Source organism: Mustelus asterias, chromosome 11, assembly GCF_964213995.1.
Source record: "Mustelus asterias chromosome 11, sMusAst1.hap1.1, whole genome shotgun sequence".
Taxonomy (NCBI): domain Eukaryota; kingdom Metazoa; phylum Chordata; class Chondrichthyes; order Carcharhiniformes; family Triakidae; genus Mustelus; species Mustelus asterias.
The window spans coordinates 8,973,942-8,993,872 of NC_135811.1; the positions used below are offsets into that span (position 1 = coordinate 8,973,942).

A 19,931-nucleotide genomic window follows, 5' to 3' on the forward strand; every position below is an offset into this window, starting at 1 on the left:
CAATTCCACTCCAGGGCTGATGCACAAAACTCCAAGCTGACACTCCACTGCAGTACCAAGAGAGTGCTGCACCTTCAGACGTGCTGTCTTTTGGGTGTTCCCGCTCAGGTGGATACTTAGAAAGATAGATAGGAGCAGGAGGAGGCCATTTGGCCTTTCGAGTCTACTCTGCCATTCATCACGATCATGGCTGATTGTCCAACTCCTAATCCTGCTTTTTCCCCAGAACCTTTGATCCCATTCGCCCCAAGTGCTATATCCAGCCGCCTCTTCAATACATTCAATGTTTTGGCATCAACTACTTCCTGTGGCAATGAATTCCACAGGTTTACCACTCTTTAGGTGAAGAAATGTCTCCTCATCTCCGTCCTAAATGGTCTACCTCAAATCCTCAGACTGTGACCCCTGGTTCTGGACACCCCCACCATCGGGAACATCCTCCCTGCATCTACCCTGTCCAGTCCTGTTAGATAACAACAGTGTTGCAAAGAAGAACAGGTGAGTCACCTCACTATCTATCTCTCAATGAACAATATATAAAAAAAGAGATTCTCTGGTCATCGCCGCTTGTGGGAGCTTGCTGTGCTCAACTTGCCTGTCACAGTTCCTACATTACAACTTCAGATGTACTTCAGCAGCTGTAAAATGCTTTGGGACGTCTGCTGGTTGTGAAAGGCACTATATAAATGCAAGTCTTTGATGAATGGTGGCAGTCTGTGTGGTGAAAAGGTCTTAACACAATATTGTTAGGAAGAGAGTTTCAGGAGTTTGACCCACTGATTTTAAGGTCAAGGTGAGATATTTCTAAGTCAGGACGCTGTGTGACTTGGAGGGAAACTTTCAGGTGGCAGTGATCCTGTATACTTGCTTCCCTTGTCCACCTAGATGGCAGAGGTTTGGGAGCATAGAGGCCTTGGCTCACTCTTTCCTAGCTAGACCACAGCCTGCGAGGTTCTATGCCGTGCACAGGTCAAAAGCTCTTCTTACTGAAACCCCATGAACCCCTCGTATCCGGCCTGACTGAGGTTGCTCCTACCTGGAATGAGTTCCTCCGTGACAGCGGCTCCACCAATCAGATGACGCCTCTCCAACACGGCAGTGTTCACTCCAGATCTCTGTAGGTACGCGGCCTGCGAGAGACAAGAGTCAAACTTCCATCAAACTTCCTGGCTTCCAATCCTGAAGATCAAATTTGGACACTTATTAAAAAATGCTGCGTGGACATCAAATTAGTGAGGGAGTGTGAGAGGATAGAATCCCTACAGTGCAGAAGGAGGCCATTCGGCCCAACGAGTCTGCACCGACCACAATCCCACCCAGGCCCTATCCCCATAACCACACATATTTTCCCCTCTAATCCCACGAACTTACACATCTCAGGACACTAAGGGGCAATTTAGCATGGCCAATGCACCTAAGCTGCCCATCTTTGGACTGTGAGAGGAAACCGGAACACCCGAAGGAAACCCACGCAGACACGGGGAGAATGTGCAAACTCCACACAGATCACAAACTCCACACTCCAAAGCCGGAATCAAACTTGAGTCACTGGCACTGTGAGAATCATAGAATTCATACAGTACAGAAGAGGCCATTCGGCCCACTTAGTCTGTACCAACCACAATCCCACCCAGGCCCTATTCCCATAACCCCATACATTCATCCTGCTAATCCCCCTGACACTAAGGGGCAATTTAGCGTGGCCAATCAATCTAACCCGCACATCTTTGGACTGTGGGAGGAAACCGGAGCACCCGGAGGAAACCCACGCAGACACGGGGAGAATGTGCAGACTCCGCACAGACAGTGACCCAAGGCCGGAATCGAATCTGGGTCCCTGGCACTGTGAGGTAGCAGTGCTAATCACTGTGCCACCGAGCGGCAGGACCATTAACAGCAAGAGAGTGCAAGAGGAGCAGCATGGTGCCATCCTCATGAACTCCTGAAGCCACCATCATTCTTATGAATCTCAGGATGAGCGTTCCTTTGGGAAGAAGAAAGGAGGACGGAAGGAGAATGTATGCCATGTGTCCAAGGCCCATACAGTGGATGCTGGTCTCCAGATGTCTTGCATCCTCATGCCACTGACCCAGGTCTTGTCTGTCAAGCTCGTGCGGTAGCTGGTGTACATTTTCCACACCTTAACATAGAAACATAGAAGATAGAAGCAGGAGGAGGCCATTTGGCCCTTTGAGCCTGTTCCGCCATTCATTACGATCATGGCTGATCGTCCAACTCAATAGCCTAATCCTGCTTTCTCCCCATAACCTTTGATCCCATTTGCTCCAAGTGCTATATCTAGCCGCCTCTTGAATACATTCAATGTTTTGGCATCAACTACTTCCTGTGGTAATGAATTCCACAGGCTCACCACTCTTTGAGTGAAGAAATGTCTCCTCAACTCCGTCCTAAATGGTCTACCCCGAATCCTCAGACTGTGACCCCTGGTTCTGGACACACCCACCATCGGAAACATCCTCCCTGCATCCACCCAGTCTAGTCCTGTTAGAACGAGGTTCGGAACTTGAAATGTCTGGAAAACCCCAACAGCGACAGACTGGAGCAGCGTACAGCTGTTGTTGCCCAGCAGATCAGACATTTCAACAGTGAGACTTGGCAGGCAGGAGAAGGCCAGCTCATGGAGGAAGGTGGCGGTTACACCTTCTGGGAAAACCAGTAGAAGATCACAACCTCCATTGGGTTGGCTATGGCATTAAAAACAAACTAGCTGGACATCTGAGACTCCTCTTGCGGGATAAATGCCTGCCTCATGAACCTTCGGCCCATCCAAATGGGCAGCGCCAGGGACCCGGGTTCGATTCCCGGCTTGGGTCACTGTCTGTATGGAGTTTACACGTTCTCCCCGTGTCTGCGTGGGTTTCCTCCGGGAGCTCCGGTTTCCTCCCACAGACCAAAGATGTGCGGGTTGGGTGGATTGGCCATGCTAAATTGCCCCTTAGTGTTCGGGGGACTAGCTAGGGTAAATGCATGGGGTTTTGTGGATAGGGCCTGGGTGGGATCGTGGTCGATGCAGACTCGATGGGTCGAATGGACTCCTTCTGCACTGTAGAGATTCTATGATTCTATCCTAGCCCAGAACCAGAGCACGACAGTCTTCAGTGCGTATGTCCCAACACTGGGAGCTATCGGTGACTCCAAAGAGGAATTTTACTCCAGCCTCAAAACGGTCCTTGGACCAATGGCCACAAGCTGATCCTGTTGGTGCTTCAGTCCCAAAGTTGGAAAGGACACTGACCTGTGGGGAGGTGTAATTGGCAGAGAGGGATAGGGAAATCCAATACCAATGGTACCCTGCTCCTGACAAAACATGGCCATGTCAAAACCAACACCTTGTTCCATCAGAGAGACAGGTACAAGACCTCATGGCAGCACCCTTACTCCACGGGGAGGCGATGGCCTAGTGGTATTATCGCTAGACTATCAATCCAGAAACTCACCTAATGTTCTGGGGAACCGGGTTCGAATCCCACGGCATATGGTGGAATTCGAATTCAATCAAAAATATCTGGAATAAGAGTTTACTGATAGCCATGAAACCATTGTCAATTGTCAGAAAAATCGACCTGGTTCACTAATGTCCTTTAGGGAAGGAAATTTTCCACCCTTACCCAGTTTGGTCTACATGTGAGTCCAGAGGAATAGCAATGTGGATGGCTGTCAAGTGTCTTCGGGCAGTTAGAGAGCAAAAAAGCAGCTGTACAGATGGCTGAAGTCTAAGGTCCAGCAAAAAAACCCACAACCTAAAGAGCTGATGATGGGTGGAGAAAGCACAGGAGATACAGCAGTTAGATAACTACCATGACATGTGAGGTTTCTTTATTGTGGTCAAGATCACCTATGACCCAAGGCCTAGCCCCAATGCTGGCAAGATGGAGAGGTGCTCATCAGGAACAGAGGCAGTTGGCACCCGATGGAGGGAGCAGTTTGAACATCTGCTTAACAGAGACTCTGGGCAGTTTTTCCAGCCGCGCTCACCCCAAGGCTGGAAAATCCCACCCGAGGCCAACAGACCTTTGTATGGTCTGTGTCCCGCCCGTTACGAGTCCCATGGCGGGCAGGATGGGAAAGTTCCACCCTCTGTCTTCAACACCAGTGTCCTGCAACGTTCACCCCGTCATCATCTCAGCATAACCCCAACCCGGCATGAGGTGGGAAAGGCCATTCGACAGTGAAAGTACAACAAGGCATCTGGAGCAAAAAGCACTAAAACATGGTGGAGAAACATGGTGCAAAAACTTTCCTAATTTCCCTCACCTGGAAGAAGGGAAACATGCTCGAAGGCCTGAGACACCATAACTGCGACCATCTTGTAACAAGGTGACAAGTCCGACTGCATTAACTACAGAGGAATTTCCCTGCTGTCAGTCATGGGGAAGGTCAGTGCAAGAGCCCTCCTTAATTGCCTTCTCCCTGTGGCTGAAGAGCTCCTCCCAGCGTCGCAATGCAGATTCCGCCCACTAAGGGGTGCAACAGACATGATCATCACTGCACTGCACCCACAAGAGAAATGTAGCACCAACCCTTGTACATGACCTCTGACCTCACAAAGGCCTTCGAAACAATCAACCACCAAGGATTTTGGAGCATCCTCCTCCATTTTGGCAGCTCCCAAAAGTTTGCCAATATCTTCCACCTGCTCCACGATGACATGCAAGCCCTGATCCTGACCAGCAGATCCAGTAAGGAGTCTAACAACATCAGGTTAAAGTCCAACAGGTTTATTTGGTAGCAAACGCCACTAGCTTTCGGAGCGGCTGCTCCTTCGTCAGATGGAGTGGAAGTCTGCTCTCAAACAGGGCACAGAGACACATACAGGGCACAGCAGATCCACTACAGACCCAATTCCCATCCGGATTGGTGTCAAGCAAGGCTGTGTCATCGCACTGACACTCTTCTTCCTTGCTGCAATGCTCCATCCCGTCCTCAGCAAGCCCCCTGCTGGATTGGAGCTAAACTACAGAATAATCAGGAATGTTGAATCCCTGCCGCCTGCAGACCAGATCTACGGTCATTCCATCCTCTATCTTTGAACTACAGTATGCGGATAATATTTGTGTAGGTGCACACTCGGAGGCTGAACTCCAAGCCATCATCAACATAGAATCATAGAAACCCTACAGTACAGAAGGAGGTCATTCGGCCCATTGAGTCTGCACCGAAAACAATCCCACCCCAGGCCCTATCCCCATAACTCCACACATTTACCCCACTGATCCCCCTAATCTACACATCACCTGACACTAAGGGTCAATTTACCATGGCCAACCAACCTAACCCACACATCTTTGGGACTGTGGGAGGAAACTGGAGCACCCGGAGGAAACCCACGCAGACACGGGGAGAACGTGCAAATTCCACACAGTCACCCAAGCTGGGAATCGAACCCGGATCCCTGGCACTGTGAGGCAGCAGTGCCTCACAGAAACACCTTTCCCGAGGCGTACGAGAGCATGGGTCTTACACTAAACATCCATAAGGTAAGGTCCTCCAACCCCCTCATTATCAAACTCCACGTCAAGGCCTGAACAACATAGGAGCCTGCTGCCTACAGGGCAGATATCGAGGACGATGTTCGCCAGCGCATTCGGTCATCTGAGGAAGATTGTGTTTGTTTAAAGGCCAGGACCTCAGACCTGGAACCAAACTCATGGTTTACAGAACAGTAGTGATACAGCAGGCATCTCAAAACCCTGGAGAGGTATCACCAGCACTGCCTCCGCAAAATCCTGTGAATTAATTGGCAGGATAGGAGAATCGACGTCCGTGTTTTCGCTCAGGCCAACATCCCCAGCATCGAAGCATTGGCCATATTCAATCAGCTCTGCTGGGTGGACCACATCACCTACATGTCAAACGTAAGACTCCTGAAAAAAGCACTCTACTTGGAGCTTCGACACGGCACGCAAGCCCCAGGAGGGCAGAGGAAATGCTTCGAGGACACCCTTAAAACCTTCTTGAAAAATTGCAGCATCCCCACTGAGACCTGGGAATCCCTGGTCCGAGACTGTCTGAAGTGGAGGAAAAGCACCCAGGAAGGAACTGGGCGCATTGAGTTTTATCGCCAAGAGCAAGGTAAGAGTAAAGTCGTCATAGTCCCAGATGACCATAAGCTGCTTTTCCCCGCTTCGAGGGAGAGAGGTGACTTAACCTGAGGATCACCACACCTCAGGCAAGGGGCATGGTTGAGAATAACCTCAGCTGGCACAGTATATGTTGACGTCACTCTGCTAGCCGTCCAACCAACAAAAATATACTGGAATTAAACGCATAATGATGACCATGAAACCACTGTTGGTTGTTGTAAAAATCCATCTGGTTCACTAATGTCCTTTAGGGAAGGAAATCTGCTGAACTTACCTGGTCTGGCCTACCTGTGACTCCATATCCACAGCAGTATGGTTAACTCTTAACTGCCCTCTGAAATGGCCTAGCAAGACAGTTGGTTCAGGAGTGATTAGGGATGGGCAATAAATGCTGACCCAGCCAGCTGATATGCCCACAAATGTTATCAATGGAGAGACACTGAAGGGTCAAGAGAGACGGAGGGGTTGAGATGGAATATTCATTGAAGATTTGAGCACAGCGAGATAAAGACACAAATATAAAATTACATTTTAGGATTTGTAAACAAGAACAGAGTTCGATAGGTAATTTTATAAACGGCGATAGTTTGGCCAGTTAGAGTACAATGTACAACTTTAGATACCACAACAAAAACACTGAGCATGTGCAGTGTTGATATGTCAGAATGGGGATCTGGGGTCATGAGGAGATTTGAGATTATTTCCACTGACACAGACAGAAAAAATAGAAAGAGGAGATTAGTTTGAGATTTTTATATAAAGTCTTGGTGCAGATGTGTGTTTCTCATCCCGTGGGATGGGGATCTCAGGTGCGGAATTCCGTTTAAATTCCCATGAAAGAAAGCTTCAGCCAAAACAGCGACCTCTCCTCTTGCTGCAAGAAGCTTTGAGAGTTGCTGTTTTTAATACAGGAGACGGGGAACAGTGACAAACTGAACTTTGAATCAAGCAGGAGTACTCAGGTGCAGCCATGTGGCACACTCCTCAACAGCGCAACTGGAAAGCTCTGGTGTATCTGAATCCTGACCTCGTAAAATTCAGAGTTCAGATTTCGCCAAACCACTCAGCCATAAATTCTGCACAAACGTGGAAAGTTCTGGAAATCCATAGTAGTCAGCGAGCCTCTGGAAAGGGACAAGACAGGTTAATGTTTCAGGTATGGGCGTTCCACTCAAAGTGGGATCTGTCAAAGTCTAAGGAGGTTGGCATGGATACATTAATCTGTCTTTACTCTTTCTGGTTATGTGTCTTTTCAGCCTCTTTTTGTCTTTAGATCCATAGCTGCAGCTTGCAAAAGACTTTTGTGTTATCTCGCTAACCGTAGATCTGGGCAAACCAGGTGAAGACAGATTGTGGACTGAGTTATAGAATGTTGTCTTCACACGAAGTTTAACCCAGAATAGAATATCAGAATCAGGAATCACCAAAAGGCTACAATGGTGCGGATTGTAGAAACTAGAATGAATTAAGAGAGGTCGAATGACCTTCTTCAGCTCAAACTTTTCTCTGAATTCCATTTTGTTTTTTAAATTTTATTTATTAGTGTCACAAGTAGGCTTACATTAACGCTGCAATGAAGTTACTGTGAAAATCCTCTTGTCGTCATACCCGAACAGGCGCCAGAGTACACTGAGGGAGAATTTAGCACGGCCAATGCACCTAACCAGCACATCTTTGGACTGTGGAGCAAACTGGAACATCCAGAGGAAACCCACGCAGACACGGGGAGAACGTGCAGACTCTGTACAGACAGTGACCCGAGCCGGGAATTGAACCCGGGTCCCTGGCGCTATGAGGCAGCAGTGCTAACCACTGTGCCACCCATCCATTATTTTTGATAGCTACCTTGGTTATATCCTACTGATTTTTTTTTCCATGAGTATAAAGAGTCCTTCTTCACCCACAGATGATCCCACCCACCCTTCCCCCCACCCCCCACCCCATTCCGAGTGTCTCTCCTTCTCTGCCTGACAGTGAGTCTGCCCAAGGCTGTCCACTGACTATTCCTACGCCTGGAACTGACCAGCAGGAATTAGGAGGCCAGTCTTGCTCCTTCTGCCTATCCAGAGACATTGCCGCATGGTTGGAGCCTTCCTACCACAGATTTTGGCCCAGGCTTTCCCCCAGTTGGTCAGAGTTTACAGCACGGCGAGGCAGCAGCTTTCAGACTGGGCTGTGCCTAAGCAACCTAAGGGTCTGAAAGTTCCCCAAATCCAAGCAGGGCTGGCACCCCGGTGTGACGCCCAGTCAAAGGTAACCAGAAGAAAAGACAAAAAGAAAGTACGTACAGCTATTAGTCCATTGTGGCCTGGGGAAATAAAGAAAACAATGTTTATTTTCTTAAATTAACAACTTATATTTACATAGCGCTGTTATCATGGGAGAATATTCCTAGGTGCTTCACTAGAACAAAACCAGACGGAAAATTGACACCAAACTAAAGAAAGAAACATTAGGGCAGGTCCCCGAAGTTTGATCAAAGGGGTTGGTTTTTAAGCAGGATCTTACAGGAGCAGAGAGGTAGAGAGGTTCGGGGACTGAATTACAAAGCTTAGCGCCCGGACGCTTGGAGGTACAGCTGCCAATAGCAGGGAGAAGGAAGCGGGGAAACATCAAGACGACAAAGCTGGTGAAACAGAAAGTAATAGGAGGGCTGGCAGGGGTAGACAGGGGTGAGGCCATGGAGATTCAGTTTCAAACTGTCACCCCCAAGCCAATCTCATGAACCTATTGCCTTTCCACAAATCACCACCTCACATTGCAAAACGTTTCACATACAAAAGAGTTATTTTCGAGTCCAGCTGTGCTGGCATGGAGGCAAAAGATCTCAGAACACCAGGTTAAAGTCCACCAGACTTATTTGGAATCACGAGCTTTTGGAGTGCTGCTCCTTCATCAGGTGAGTGAAGGAGCAGCGCTCCGAAAGCTCGTGATTCCAAATAAACCTGTTGGACTTTAACCTGGTGCTGTGAGACTTCTTACTGTGCCCACCCCAATCCAACACCGGCATCGCCACATCATGGAGGCAAAAGGGGCAGCCATTTTGTACCTATGACTTCCCATAAATGCACTGAGATAACCTAAAGGGTCGATGTGTTTTTTGATAGTGCTGGTTGATGAACAAATGTTCACCGAGGCATTGGGAAAACCCTTGCCTGTCCTTAAAGCTACCATGAAATTAAGTATTACTGAAAGAATAGACAAAATGTCAAAGCTTTTCGTCTTACACTCATTAGGGCAGATTCAAAAAATACCAAGAGTAAAGCGAACCACGATTTATACCGTATAAGAGAGTGCTGACTAGTTGACCAGTGGATTCTGGGATAATGGCTACCCTGATCAGATCACTGTTTATCACACAAACTCATAAATGGACCTAAAACCATCACTGAAAAGTGCCCAGTCCACCTTAGCCCACCGGCGGCACGGTGGCACAGTGGTTAACACTGCTGCCTCACAGCGCCAGGAACCCGGGTTCGATTCCCGGCTTGGGTCAGTGTCTGTGTGGAGTTCGCACGTTCTCCCCGTGTCTGCGTGGGTTTCCTGCAGATGCTCCGGTTTCCTCCCACAGACCAAAGATGTGCAGGTTAGGTTGATTGGCCATGCTAAATTGACCCTTAGTGTCAGGGGGACTAGCTAGGGTAAATGCATGGGGTTATGAGGATAGGGCCTGGGTGGGATTGTGGTCGGTGCAGACTCTATGGACTGAATGGCCTCCTTCTGTACTGTAGGGATTCTATTCTATGATTACCCTGGGGTAAAGCCTTGAGTTGTTTCATACTGCCACTATTCAGGAGCAACACCAGTGGTATTTTCCATTAACAAGATGCTGCCGTGAGCCAAAAAGATGTCCTGCCTTTCACACAAATGAGCAATTTGGTATATGGATTTCAGTGACCGGCATGTGGGCCATACGTCCCAAAGACTGGCCGATTGTATCCAACAGTATGTTCCATTGGCTGTTTGCAACGGGTCAACATCCTTATCCAACCAACCCGTGCTTTCAAAACTCAAAACATGATATCCAACATTAAATGTGATTCCGTGATTGGACAGCACATTACTGAATGGTCTTGATTATGCAAAGAATTACACCCACAACCAACTTAAGAAATCAGTCGGGCTCGCAGTATAGCTCACTTACATGTACTGGAAGCTACATATACTCACACACAGGATCCTATCCTTTGCAGATAGATAGAAGGTGCATGTCCACACATTGCATCTTTTTCAACTAAACAAAAGCATGGGAGGAACAGCAATTCCCTGGGTCATTCTCCATGGCAATGCCCCTACTAATCAGAGTCCACTTGCCATCCAATCAGCACTCTCTTCTCAGGCAATAGAAATTGTTATTCCCTTTACAATTGGTATTCTTGAGAATCTGTCCTGATGAGTGCAAGATGAAAAACTTCGACAGTATGTCTTTTTTCAGCAATACTCAAGTTCTGTACTACCAACTGACTATCCCGTGAAATCTTTCACAGCCGATCTAGGAAGCATACCGAGGAGTGCTGTGTTGTTATGAAGCTGGACTTTACGAGATAGCTATGTTTAAAATGTACCCTTTAATATAAAGTAAATTTGAGAATTCCATAAGCAGCCCAGCTTGGAGACATGCCCACATGATCTGGTTGCCATGGGTGGATCAAGTCAAAACAGAAATCTTTTTGCAATATCAAGGGACAATTTTCACCTTTACACAATAACTCACAAATAGGGGACCGCTGTTCTTTGAGGCAGAGTGAGAGACAAAGCAACTACTGTTGTGGAGAAGTAGGAGGATTGTATTGTGTTAACAACCAAGCAGGATGCTTGTGACAGTTTGTTTTCTGTTTGAAAGGAAGCAAACAGAATAAACGGGACTTTTGGAGATTTAAGGTACAAGGAATTATCAAGATGGGCCGTGCTGGTAAAAATCAGATCTGGATGGCTCAGCTGAGTGGAACAGAATGATTTTCAAAGGACACTGGAAGTTTTGATTTAGTGTGACAGAGAGAAGTGAGTCTGCTGGAGAGCAGCGATTTACATTGGACTTGTCCCTCTAGTGTTATATATCTGTCAGGAGTATGGTGGTCATGATGTGGAGATGCTGGCGTTGGACTGGGGTAAACACAGTAAGAAGTTTAACAACACCAGGTTAAAGTCCAACAGGTTTATTTGGTAGCAAAAGCCAATTTTTGCTTTTGCTACCAAATAAACCTTTTGGACTTTAACCTGGTGTTGTTAAACTTCTTAAGGAGTATGGTGCACAGGGAAAGGGGATTGAGGACATATCCCCGTTGCATTAGTTAAAACACAAGCTTTTCTTTAGTTTGGTGTATTAGTGCCTGTTGAGCAATGTTTGATCTGTATTGATTTTACTTTGTTACAATAAGTCTCAACATGTGAAATTTTGACTCAGTTATTTCGGGTGGTCACTGGAAAACGCATATTTTTTTAAAATATCAGTCTCTACAGGGATCATAACAATTAAATATATATATATATAAAAAACCATAGTTCAGTACAGCAGTCGCAAAAGTATTTATTACTTTAATACCCATGGAGTTAAGTAAGTTTACTAACTAGGAAGTCTTGTAGTGCTTTGATGAGACCACACCTGGAATATTGTGAGTGGTTTTGGTCTCTGGCTGAGGAAAGGGATACAAGAAAGATTTACCAGATTGATTCCTGGGTTGAGAGGGTTGTCCGACAAGGAGAGGCTGAGTAATGTTAAATATCAAATCAAAATATGAGGTTTAAGTTTATTTATTAGTGTCACAAGTCGGCTTACATTAACACTGCAATGAAGTTACTGTGAAAATCCCCTAGTCGCCACACTCCGGCGTCTGTTTGGGTACACTGAGGAAGAATTTAGCATGGCCAATGCACCTAACCAGCACGTTTTTCGGACTGTGGGAGGAAACTGGAGCACCCGGAGGAAACCCATGCAGGCACGGGGAGAATGTGCAGATTCTGCACAGACAGTGACCCAAGGCTGGAATTGAACCCAGGTCCCTGGCGCTGTGAGGCAGCAGTGCTAGCCACTGTGCCACCATGCCGCCGTCTAATTGTGGAGTATAAAGAGACCATGAGGTAAGTAGGTGTAAAAGAAACAGGAATGATTTATTCGACATTGTGTCAACAGCACAGTCAATCCAACACTGACCTCGCAAGCTCCATCGCTCTGGGTCACCTGACCCATTCTCTTAAAGGGATATACACCCAACTACATACATAACAGAATGGACCTGTCTCTTTTGAGTTTAGATGAATGAAAGAGGCTTTTGTTGAAACCTATAAGATTCTGAAAGGACTTGAGAGAATGGATGCTGAGAGGATGTTTCCCCCAGCTGGACAGTCTGGAATTAGGGACATACATTCGAAATAGGTTAAAGCAAATTACTGCAGATGCTGGAATCTGAAACCAAAAGAGAAAATGCTGGAAAATCTCAGCAGGTCTGTGATGCACTATCAATCAAGCAAAGGCTAGTTTGTATGCAAGAATAAATAGGCTTTTATTCACAAAAGACTTGGAGCACACCCATGCTGATGAACTGGTCCAGAGACTGAGGCAGGGGGGTGGGGAGCAGTCACCTTTATACCTGGACCAGGGGGGGAAGAGTCTCAGGCAGGGCCGGCAGGGGCATGCCCAGGCATGTCACACACACACAGGCAATAGCTTAACAGTGGTTTACCAGTCTGGAAGCATCTGTAAGGAGAGAAAAGAGCTGACGTTTTGAGTCCAGATGACCCTTTGTCAAAGCTTTGACAAAGCTTACAGATGCTGCCAGACCTGCTGAGATTTTCCAGCATTTTCTCTTTTGGGTTCAAAATAGATTGTTGGATACTCAGGGGGTTAAGGAATATGGAAATGGGGTGGTCGAGTGAGAGAGTTGAAGGAGGGTGAGGGTATGGGAGGGTGAGGGTACGGGAGGGTAAGAGTATGGGAGTGGAGGGAGAAGGAATGGGAGAGGTAGGGAGGAGATAGGGAAGTTGGGGGGGGGGACAGGGCAGAAAGGCAGGAGTGAGGTGGGGGGGGGAGGGAGAAAGTGGGGAGGGTAAGTGAGAAGAGGAGGAGGGAACAATACAGTCTCCCTCCAAATACAATAACTTAAGATCGATTGCTAAGCTATTGGGTATGCGTAATGGAAGATAATGGCCAATTCAATTAATCATTTTCAAAACAAGATGGATATGTGTTACTCATCTGACACTGCAATGTTGCTAAGAGACATACATCAAATCTAATCCCAAATGCAATTCGAATATGGGTGAGTATTCACTATTTAAAAATATCAAGCAAGCTATGGTGCCACTGGTGTTTCTAATGCAATAATAGACATGCAGCGTGTGACAATGTTCGAAGCCTATTTACTTTTAAGTTAAATAAACTCTGTCCTGGGGGTGAGGGCACTGCACTCGCGCCCCTGCAGATACAAGTTTGACAATGGGTTTCACAACTGCTGTAGGTTACCTCCCCCTATTACCAGGGCATCGTACTGCGGCCGGAGCGCTGTCTCGGAGCTCCAGCCCCTGCGGGCAGGGCTGAGCACAAGGGCTTTGCGAATCTTGCAGCGGATTGAAGCCATCGCCATAATAATTCAGACTTGAAGCGCAGGGGTAACGTTTCACCGCAACCAGAATCCAACAGGCGGTGAAGCTTGTGGCTCCGCCTTAGGGGCAGACCAGAAGTCGGTGTCAGCCCCCTTTCCACAGCACAGGGTCAAAGTCCTCAAACACACACCGAGAATTCACACAGGTCCTCACCAGCTCTGTAAATGCGAATTTGAATTGGCCTTTGGACCAAGCCAGGAGGTGGATTAATCATAGAATCCCGACAGTGCAGAAGGAGGCCATTTGGCCCATCGAGTCTGCACCGACCACAATCCCACCCAGGCCGTAATCCCACATATTTACCCTGTTAGACCCCCTGACTCTAGGGTAAATTTAGCATGGCCAATCTACCTAATCCGCATATCTTTGGGAGGAAACTGGAGCACCCGGAGGAAACCCACGCAGACACGAGGTGAACGTGCAAACTCCACACAGACAGTGACCCAAGCTGGGAATTGAACACAGATCCCTGGCCACAGGTCCCTGGCGCTGTGAGGCAGCAGTGCTAACCACTGTGCCATCATGCCGCCCTGTGCACTCTGACCATTAGCATTGGAATTCTGAGAAAGGATTTGATTTGATTTATTATTGTCACATGTATTAGTATACAGTGAAAAGTATTATTTCTTGCGTGCTATACAGACAAAGTATACTGTTCATAGAGAAGGAAAGGAGAGAGTGCAGAATGTAGTGTTACAGTCATAGCTAGGGTGTAGAGAAAGATAAACTTAATGCGCGGTAGGTCCATTCAAAAGTCTGACAGCAGCAGGGAAGAAGCTGTTCTTGACTCAGTTAGTACATGTCCTCAGGCTTTTGTATCGTTTTTCCGACAGAAGAAGGTGGAAGAGAGAATGTCCAGGGTGCGTGGGGTCCTTAATTATGCTGGATGCTTTGCCGAGGCAGCGGGAAGTGTAGACAGAGTCAATGGATGGGAGGCTGGTTTTTGTGATGGACTGGGCTTCGTTCACAAACCTTTGTAGTTTCTTGCGGTCTTGGGCAGAGCAGGAGCCATACCAAGCTGTGATACAACCAGAAAGGATGCTTTCTATGATGCATCTGTAAATGTTGGTGAGAGTCGTAGCTGACATGCCAAATTTCCGTAGTCTTCTGAGAAAGTAGAGGCGTTGGTGGGCTTTTTTAACTATAGCGTCAGTGTGGGGGGACCAGGACAGATTGTTGGTGATCTGGACACCTAAAAACTTGAATTAAATTAAATGAATGAAAAGGAGTGAAATTATATATTTTTTTAAAACTCTGAACTGAGAACGGCCAATTTCACCGGTCTCTCCTGTCAAAGAGAAAGATAAACTTTTTTACTTGGAGCAGGTCACCATGTCTCTGCAGCAAGTCCCATTCCACAGCTATCACCATTTCACCTCCATCAATGGACTTGACCATCCATATCTCTATAATCTTCCTCCAGCCCTACAACCTTCTGAAATCTCTGAGATCCTCTAATTCCGGACTCAGAGCATCCATGATTTTACAGCACAGTGGTTGGCACTGCTGCCTCACAGCACCAGGGACCCAGGTTCAATTCTGGCTTGGGTCACTGTCTGTGTGGAGTCTGCACATTCTCCACGTGTCTGTGTGGGTTTCGTCTGGGTGCTCTGGTTTCCTCCCACAGTCCACAGACGTGCAGGTTGGGTGGATTGGCCATGCTAAATTGCCCTGTAGTGTCCCAAGATGTATAGGTTAGGTGGATTGGCCATGCTAAATTGCCCCTTGGTGTCCTAAGATATGTAGGTTAGGTGGACTGGCCATACTAAATTGCCCCTTGGTGTCCCAAGATATGTAGGTTAGGTGGATTGGCCAGAGTAAAATGTGTGGGGTTACAGGGATAGGGTGGGGGATGGGCCTGGGTAAGGTGCTCTTTCAGAGAATCGGTGCAGACTCAATGGGCTGAGTGGCCTCTTTCTGCACTGTAGCGATTCTATGGAATGGAATTTAATCACTCCACCATTGGTGCTCAAATTGTCTGGGCTTAAAGAATTTCCTCCATAGGCCACCATAGGCGGCACGGTAGCACAGTGGTTAGCACTGCTGCTTCACAGCTCCAGGGACCTGGGTTCGATTCCCGGCTTGGGTCACTGTCTGTGTGGAGTTTGCACATTCTCCTTGTGCCTGCGTGGGTTTCCTCCGGGTGCTCCGGTTTCCTCCCACAGTCCAAAGATGTGCGGGTTAGGTTGATTGGCCATGCTAAAAATTGCCCTTAGTGTCCTGAGATGTGTAAGTTAGAGGGATTAGTGGGTAAATATGTAGGGATATGGGGGTAGGGCCTCGGTGGGATTGTGGTCGGGTGCAGACTCGATGGGCCAAATGGCCTCTTTCTGTACTGTAGGGTTTCTATGATTTCTATGGAAGGTGCTGTACAAATATGGTGGCACAGTGGTTAGCACGACTGCCTCACAGCGCCTGGGACCCAGATTTGATTCCTGGCTTGTGCGGAGTCTGCACATTCTCCCCATGTCTGCGTGGGTTTCCTCCCACAGTCCAAAAGATGTGCTGGTTAGCTGCGTTGACCATGTTAAATTCTCCCTCAGTGTATCTGAACAGGCGCCGGAGTGTGCTGACTAAGGAATTTTCACAGTAACTTCATTGCAGCGTTAATGTAAGCCTACTTGTGACACTAATAAGTAAACTTAAACTTAGAAAACCTCCTGTTGCTCCTTTATGATGTTCCTTAAAACCCTCCTTTTTGATCAAAGAACAAAGAAAATTACAGCACAGGAACAGGCCCTTTGGCCCTCCAAGCCTGCACCAAACATTCTACCTGACTGAACTAAAACCCCCTATGCTTCCGGGAAAGCTTTGATCAAGCGTTAGGTCAACCGACCTAATATCTCCTTTTGTGACTCAGTGTCACTTATATTTTTATAAAATGCTGCCGTGAACTTGGGACATTTTAATATGTTTGAAGTTGCTATACAAATATAAGTTGTTGTAGCTTCTCATCACCATCAAACATTTTTTGATTTGATTTGATTTATTGTCACATGTATTAACAGACAGTGAAAAGTATTGTTTCTTGCGTGCTATACAGACAAAGCATACCATTCATAGAGAAGGAAAGGAGAGAGTGCAGAATGTAGTGTTATAGTCATTTCCTTGTAACATAGCCTGGATATTAGACTGTGTATTGTGTCAGTAGGTTGAATCCAACAGCACAGAAGGAACATGCTGGGCCCATGCAATGTGCTGTGCCTGCTCTTTGAAAGATTTATCAAGTTAGCGCCACTCCAACCCGCTCTTTCTGATAACTTGGCAAATGTTTTCTTTTTAGTATGTGACCAATTCCGTTTTGAACATCTTAGAATCTTAGAAACCCTACAGCACAGAAAGAGGCCATTCGGCCCATCGAGTCTGCACCGACCACAATCCCACCCAGGCCCCGCCCCCATATCCCTACATATTTACCCACTAATCCCTCTAACCTACGCATCCCAGGACACTAAGGGCAATTTTAGCATGGCCAATCAACCTAACCCGCACATCTTTGGACTAAGGTTACTAGTAAATCCATTACTAAAGAATCCAAAACCACCACCTTTTCATACAGTGCAGAAAAACTCGCTGAGTGAAAACAATTCCTCTCATCTCCTCACTGGCTTTCTAGTTTTTGACATTCATCTTCAATCTGTGCCCTCTGGCTAGCAACCCTCCTGCCAGCGCTAAACTATTGCCCCCTATTTACTTTGTCAGAATCCCTCATTGAACGCCTTTATTAATTCTCCCCTTCAACTTTCTCTTCTCTGCTGAAAACAATCCCAGCTTCTCTCGTCTCCCCACCTGACTCAACTCCCTCATCCCTGCTCCCAAAGAAAAAGTACAGAAGGAGGCCATTCAGCCCATTGTACCTTTGCAGGCTGCTTGGAAGAGCAATCCAATTAAAACTAAGTTAAATCCACTGAAAGCATGGGGAGTCTAGACAGAGTAGATAGAGAGAACTGATTCCCATTGCAGCATAGCTGAGATCTAGAATACACAGATTTAAAGTGATTGACAAAAGAACCCGTAGTGATTTGAGGAAAGTATTTTTTATGCAACAAGTGTGAACAAACTGGAATGTATTGCCTGGATGTGTAGTTGTGGAATTAAATATGAACTTGGAGTGGGGGTGGAATGCAAGGCTATTGGGGAAAGGGCTAGCGAGCGGGGAGAGCTAGGACAAGCTGAGTGGGCCAAATGGCCTCCTTCTGTACTGTGACACTTGCTCAGGAAAGTGAATCTTCTATGGAGAGCTCGAGACTGGGGTGTGCTCTCACGGTTGTCAAAGGTGGCGTTATAAGGACACTCTGAAGCAGTGATGAGCAACCTAGGCTAGTGAGTGGGTCGCTTGAGTGGGCCTCCTCCATCTCAGTGGGCAGCAAGATTGACCATGACACCATGAATAAGATTAAATACATTTAATACATGCTGAATATTTCACAATGAGCCACAGAACATGCTTAATCATTCATATAGTAATAAAACTATCATCAACTTCCAATGGAAGAAAACAAAATAAATGTTTATGCTTTGATTGGATGCAGAGTAGCACACAGTTAATCAACACATACCTCGCTTCATGCCCTTGCTTTACATGCACATCACTTTAGGGGTTATTTATTAGTGTCATAAGTAGGCTTACATTAACACTGCAATAAAGTTACTGTGAAAATCCTCTTGTTGCCACACTCCGGTGCCTGTTCGGGTACACTGAGGGAGAATTCAACTTGGCCAATGTATCTAACAAGAACATCTTTCGGACTGTAGGAGGGAAAGTTTTGAAATTTATTTATTAGCGTCACAAGTAGGCTTACATTAACACTGCAATGAAGTTATAGAGTCATAGAGGTTTACAGCATGGAAACAGGTCCTTCGGCCCAACTTATCCATGCCACCCTTTTTTTAAATCCCTAAGCTAATCCCAATTGCCCGCATTTGGCCCATATCCCTCTGTACCCATCTTACCCATGTAACTGTCTAAATGCTTTTTAAAAGACAAAATTGTACCTGCCTCTACTACTATCCCTGGCAGCTTATTCCAGACACTCACCACCCTCTGTGTGAAAAGATTGCCCCTCTGGACACTTTTGTATCTCTCCCCTCTCACCTTAAACTTATGCCCTCTAGTTTTAGACTCCCCCACCTTTGGGAAAAAATATTGACAATCTAGCTGATCTGTGCCCTTCATTATTTTATAGACCTCTATAAGGTCACCCCTCAGCCTTCTATGCTCCAGAGAAAAAGGTCCCAGTCTATCCAGCCTCTCCTTATAACTCAAACCATCAAGTCCCGATAGCATCCTATTAAGTCTTTTCTGTACTCTTTCTAGTTTAAATAATAATCTTTCTATAATAGGGTGACCAGAACTGTACACAGTATTCCAAGTGTGGCCTTACCAATGTCTTGTACAACAAGACGTTCCAACTCCTGTATTCAATGTCCTGACCAATGAAACTAAGCATGCTGAATGCCTTCTTCACCACTCTGTTCACCTGTGACTCCACTTTCAAAGAACTATGAACATGTACCCCGAGATCTCTTTGTTCTGTAACTCTCCCCAATGCCCTACCATTAACTGAGTAAGTCCTGGTTCAGTCTACCAAAATGCATTACCTCGCATTTATTTAAATTAAACTTCATCTGCCATTCGTCAGGCCGCAGACCCAATTGATCAAGATCATGTTGCAATCGGAGATAACTTTCTTCACTGTCCACAATGCCACCAATCTTGGTGTCATCTGCAAACTTACTAACTATGCCTCCTATATTCTCATCCAAATCATTAATATAAATGACAAATAACAGTGGACCCAACACTGATCCCTGAGGCACACCGCTGGTCATGGTGTGGAGATGCCGGCGTTGGACTGGGGTGAACAGAGTAAGAAGTCTCACAACACCAGGTTAAAGTCCAACAGGTTTATTTGGTAGCAAACACCACTAGCTTTCGGAGCGCTGCTCCTTCGTCAGGTGAGTCACAGGCCTCCAGTTTGAAAAACAACCCTCTACAAGTTATTGTGAAAATCCCCTCGTCGCCACACTCCGGCACCTGTTCGGGTACACTGAGGGAGAATTTGGCACAGCCAATGCACCTAATCAACACGTCTTTTGGACTGTGGGAGGAAATTGGAGCTCCCGGAGGAAACCCACACAGACACGGGGAGAACATGCAAATTGCACACAGACAGTTATCCAAACTGGGAATCGAAGACAGGTCCCTGGTGCTGTGAGACAGCAGTG

The 19,931-nt window shown here is 46.7% G+C and overlaps 1 protein-coding gene across 2 annotated transcripts in view; it reads right to left on the reverse strand.

Moving 5' to 3' along the window:
- Window positions 1–19,931, reverse strand: part of pyroxd2 (pyridine nucleotide-disulphide oxidoreductase domain 2) — a 96,717-nt gene that overhangs the window by 38,911 nt on the left and 37,875 nt on the right. The window contains exons 1-3 of one of the 2 annotated variants that reach the window (XM_078223108.1): window positions 13,564–13,728; window positions 8,393–8,412; window positions 1,037–1,130 (exon numbers count right to left, since the gene is read on the reverse strand). In XM_078223108.1, coding sequence (XP_078079234.1) covers window positions 1,037–1,130; window positions 8,393–8,412; window positions 13,564–13,684 — 235 coding nt within the window. In that variant the 5' untranslated portion in view covers window positions 13,685–13,728. Of the gene's footprint in view, window positions 1–1,036; window positions 1,131–8,392; window positions 8,413–13,563; window positions 13,729–19,931 lie in introns of those variants that run through there. The other variant, XM_078223109.1, reaches the window with a different exon arrangement.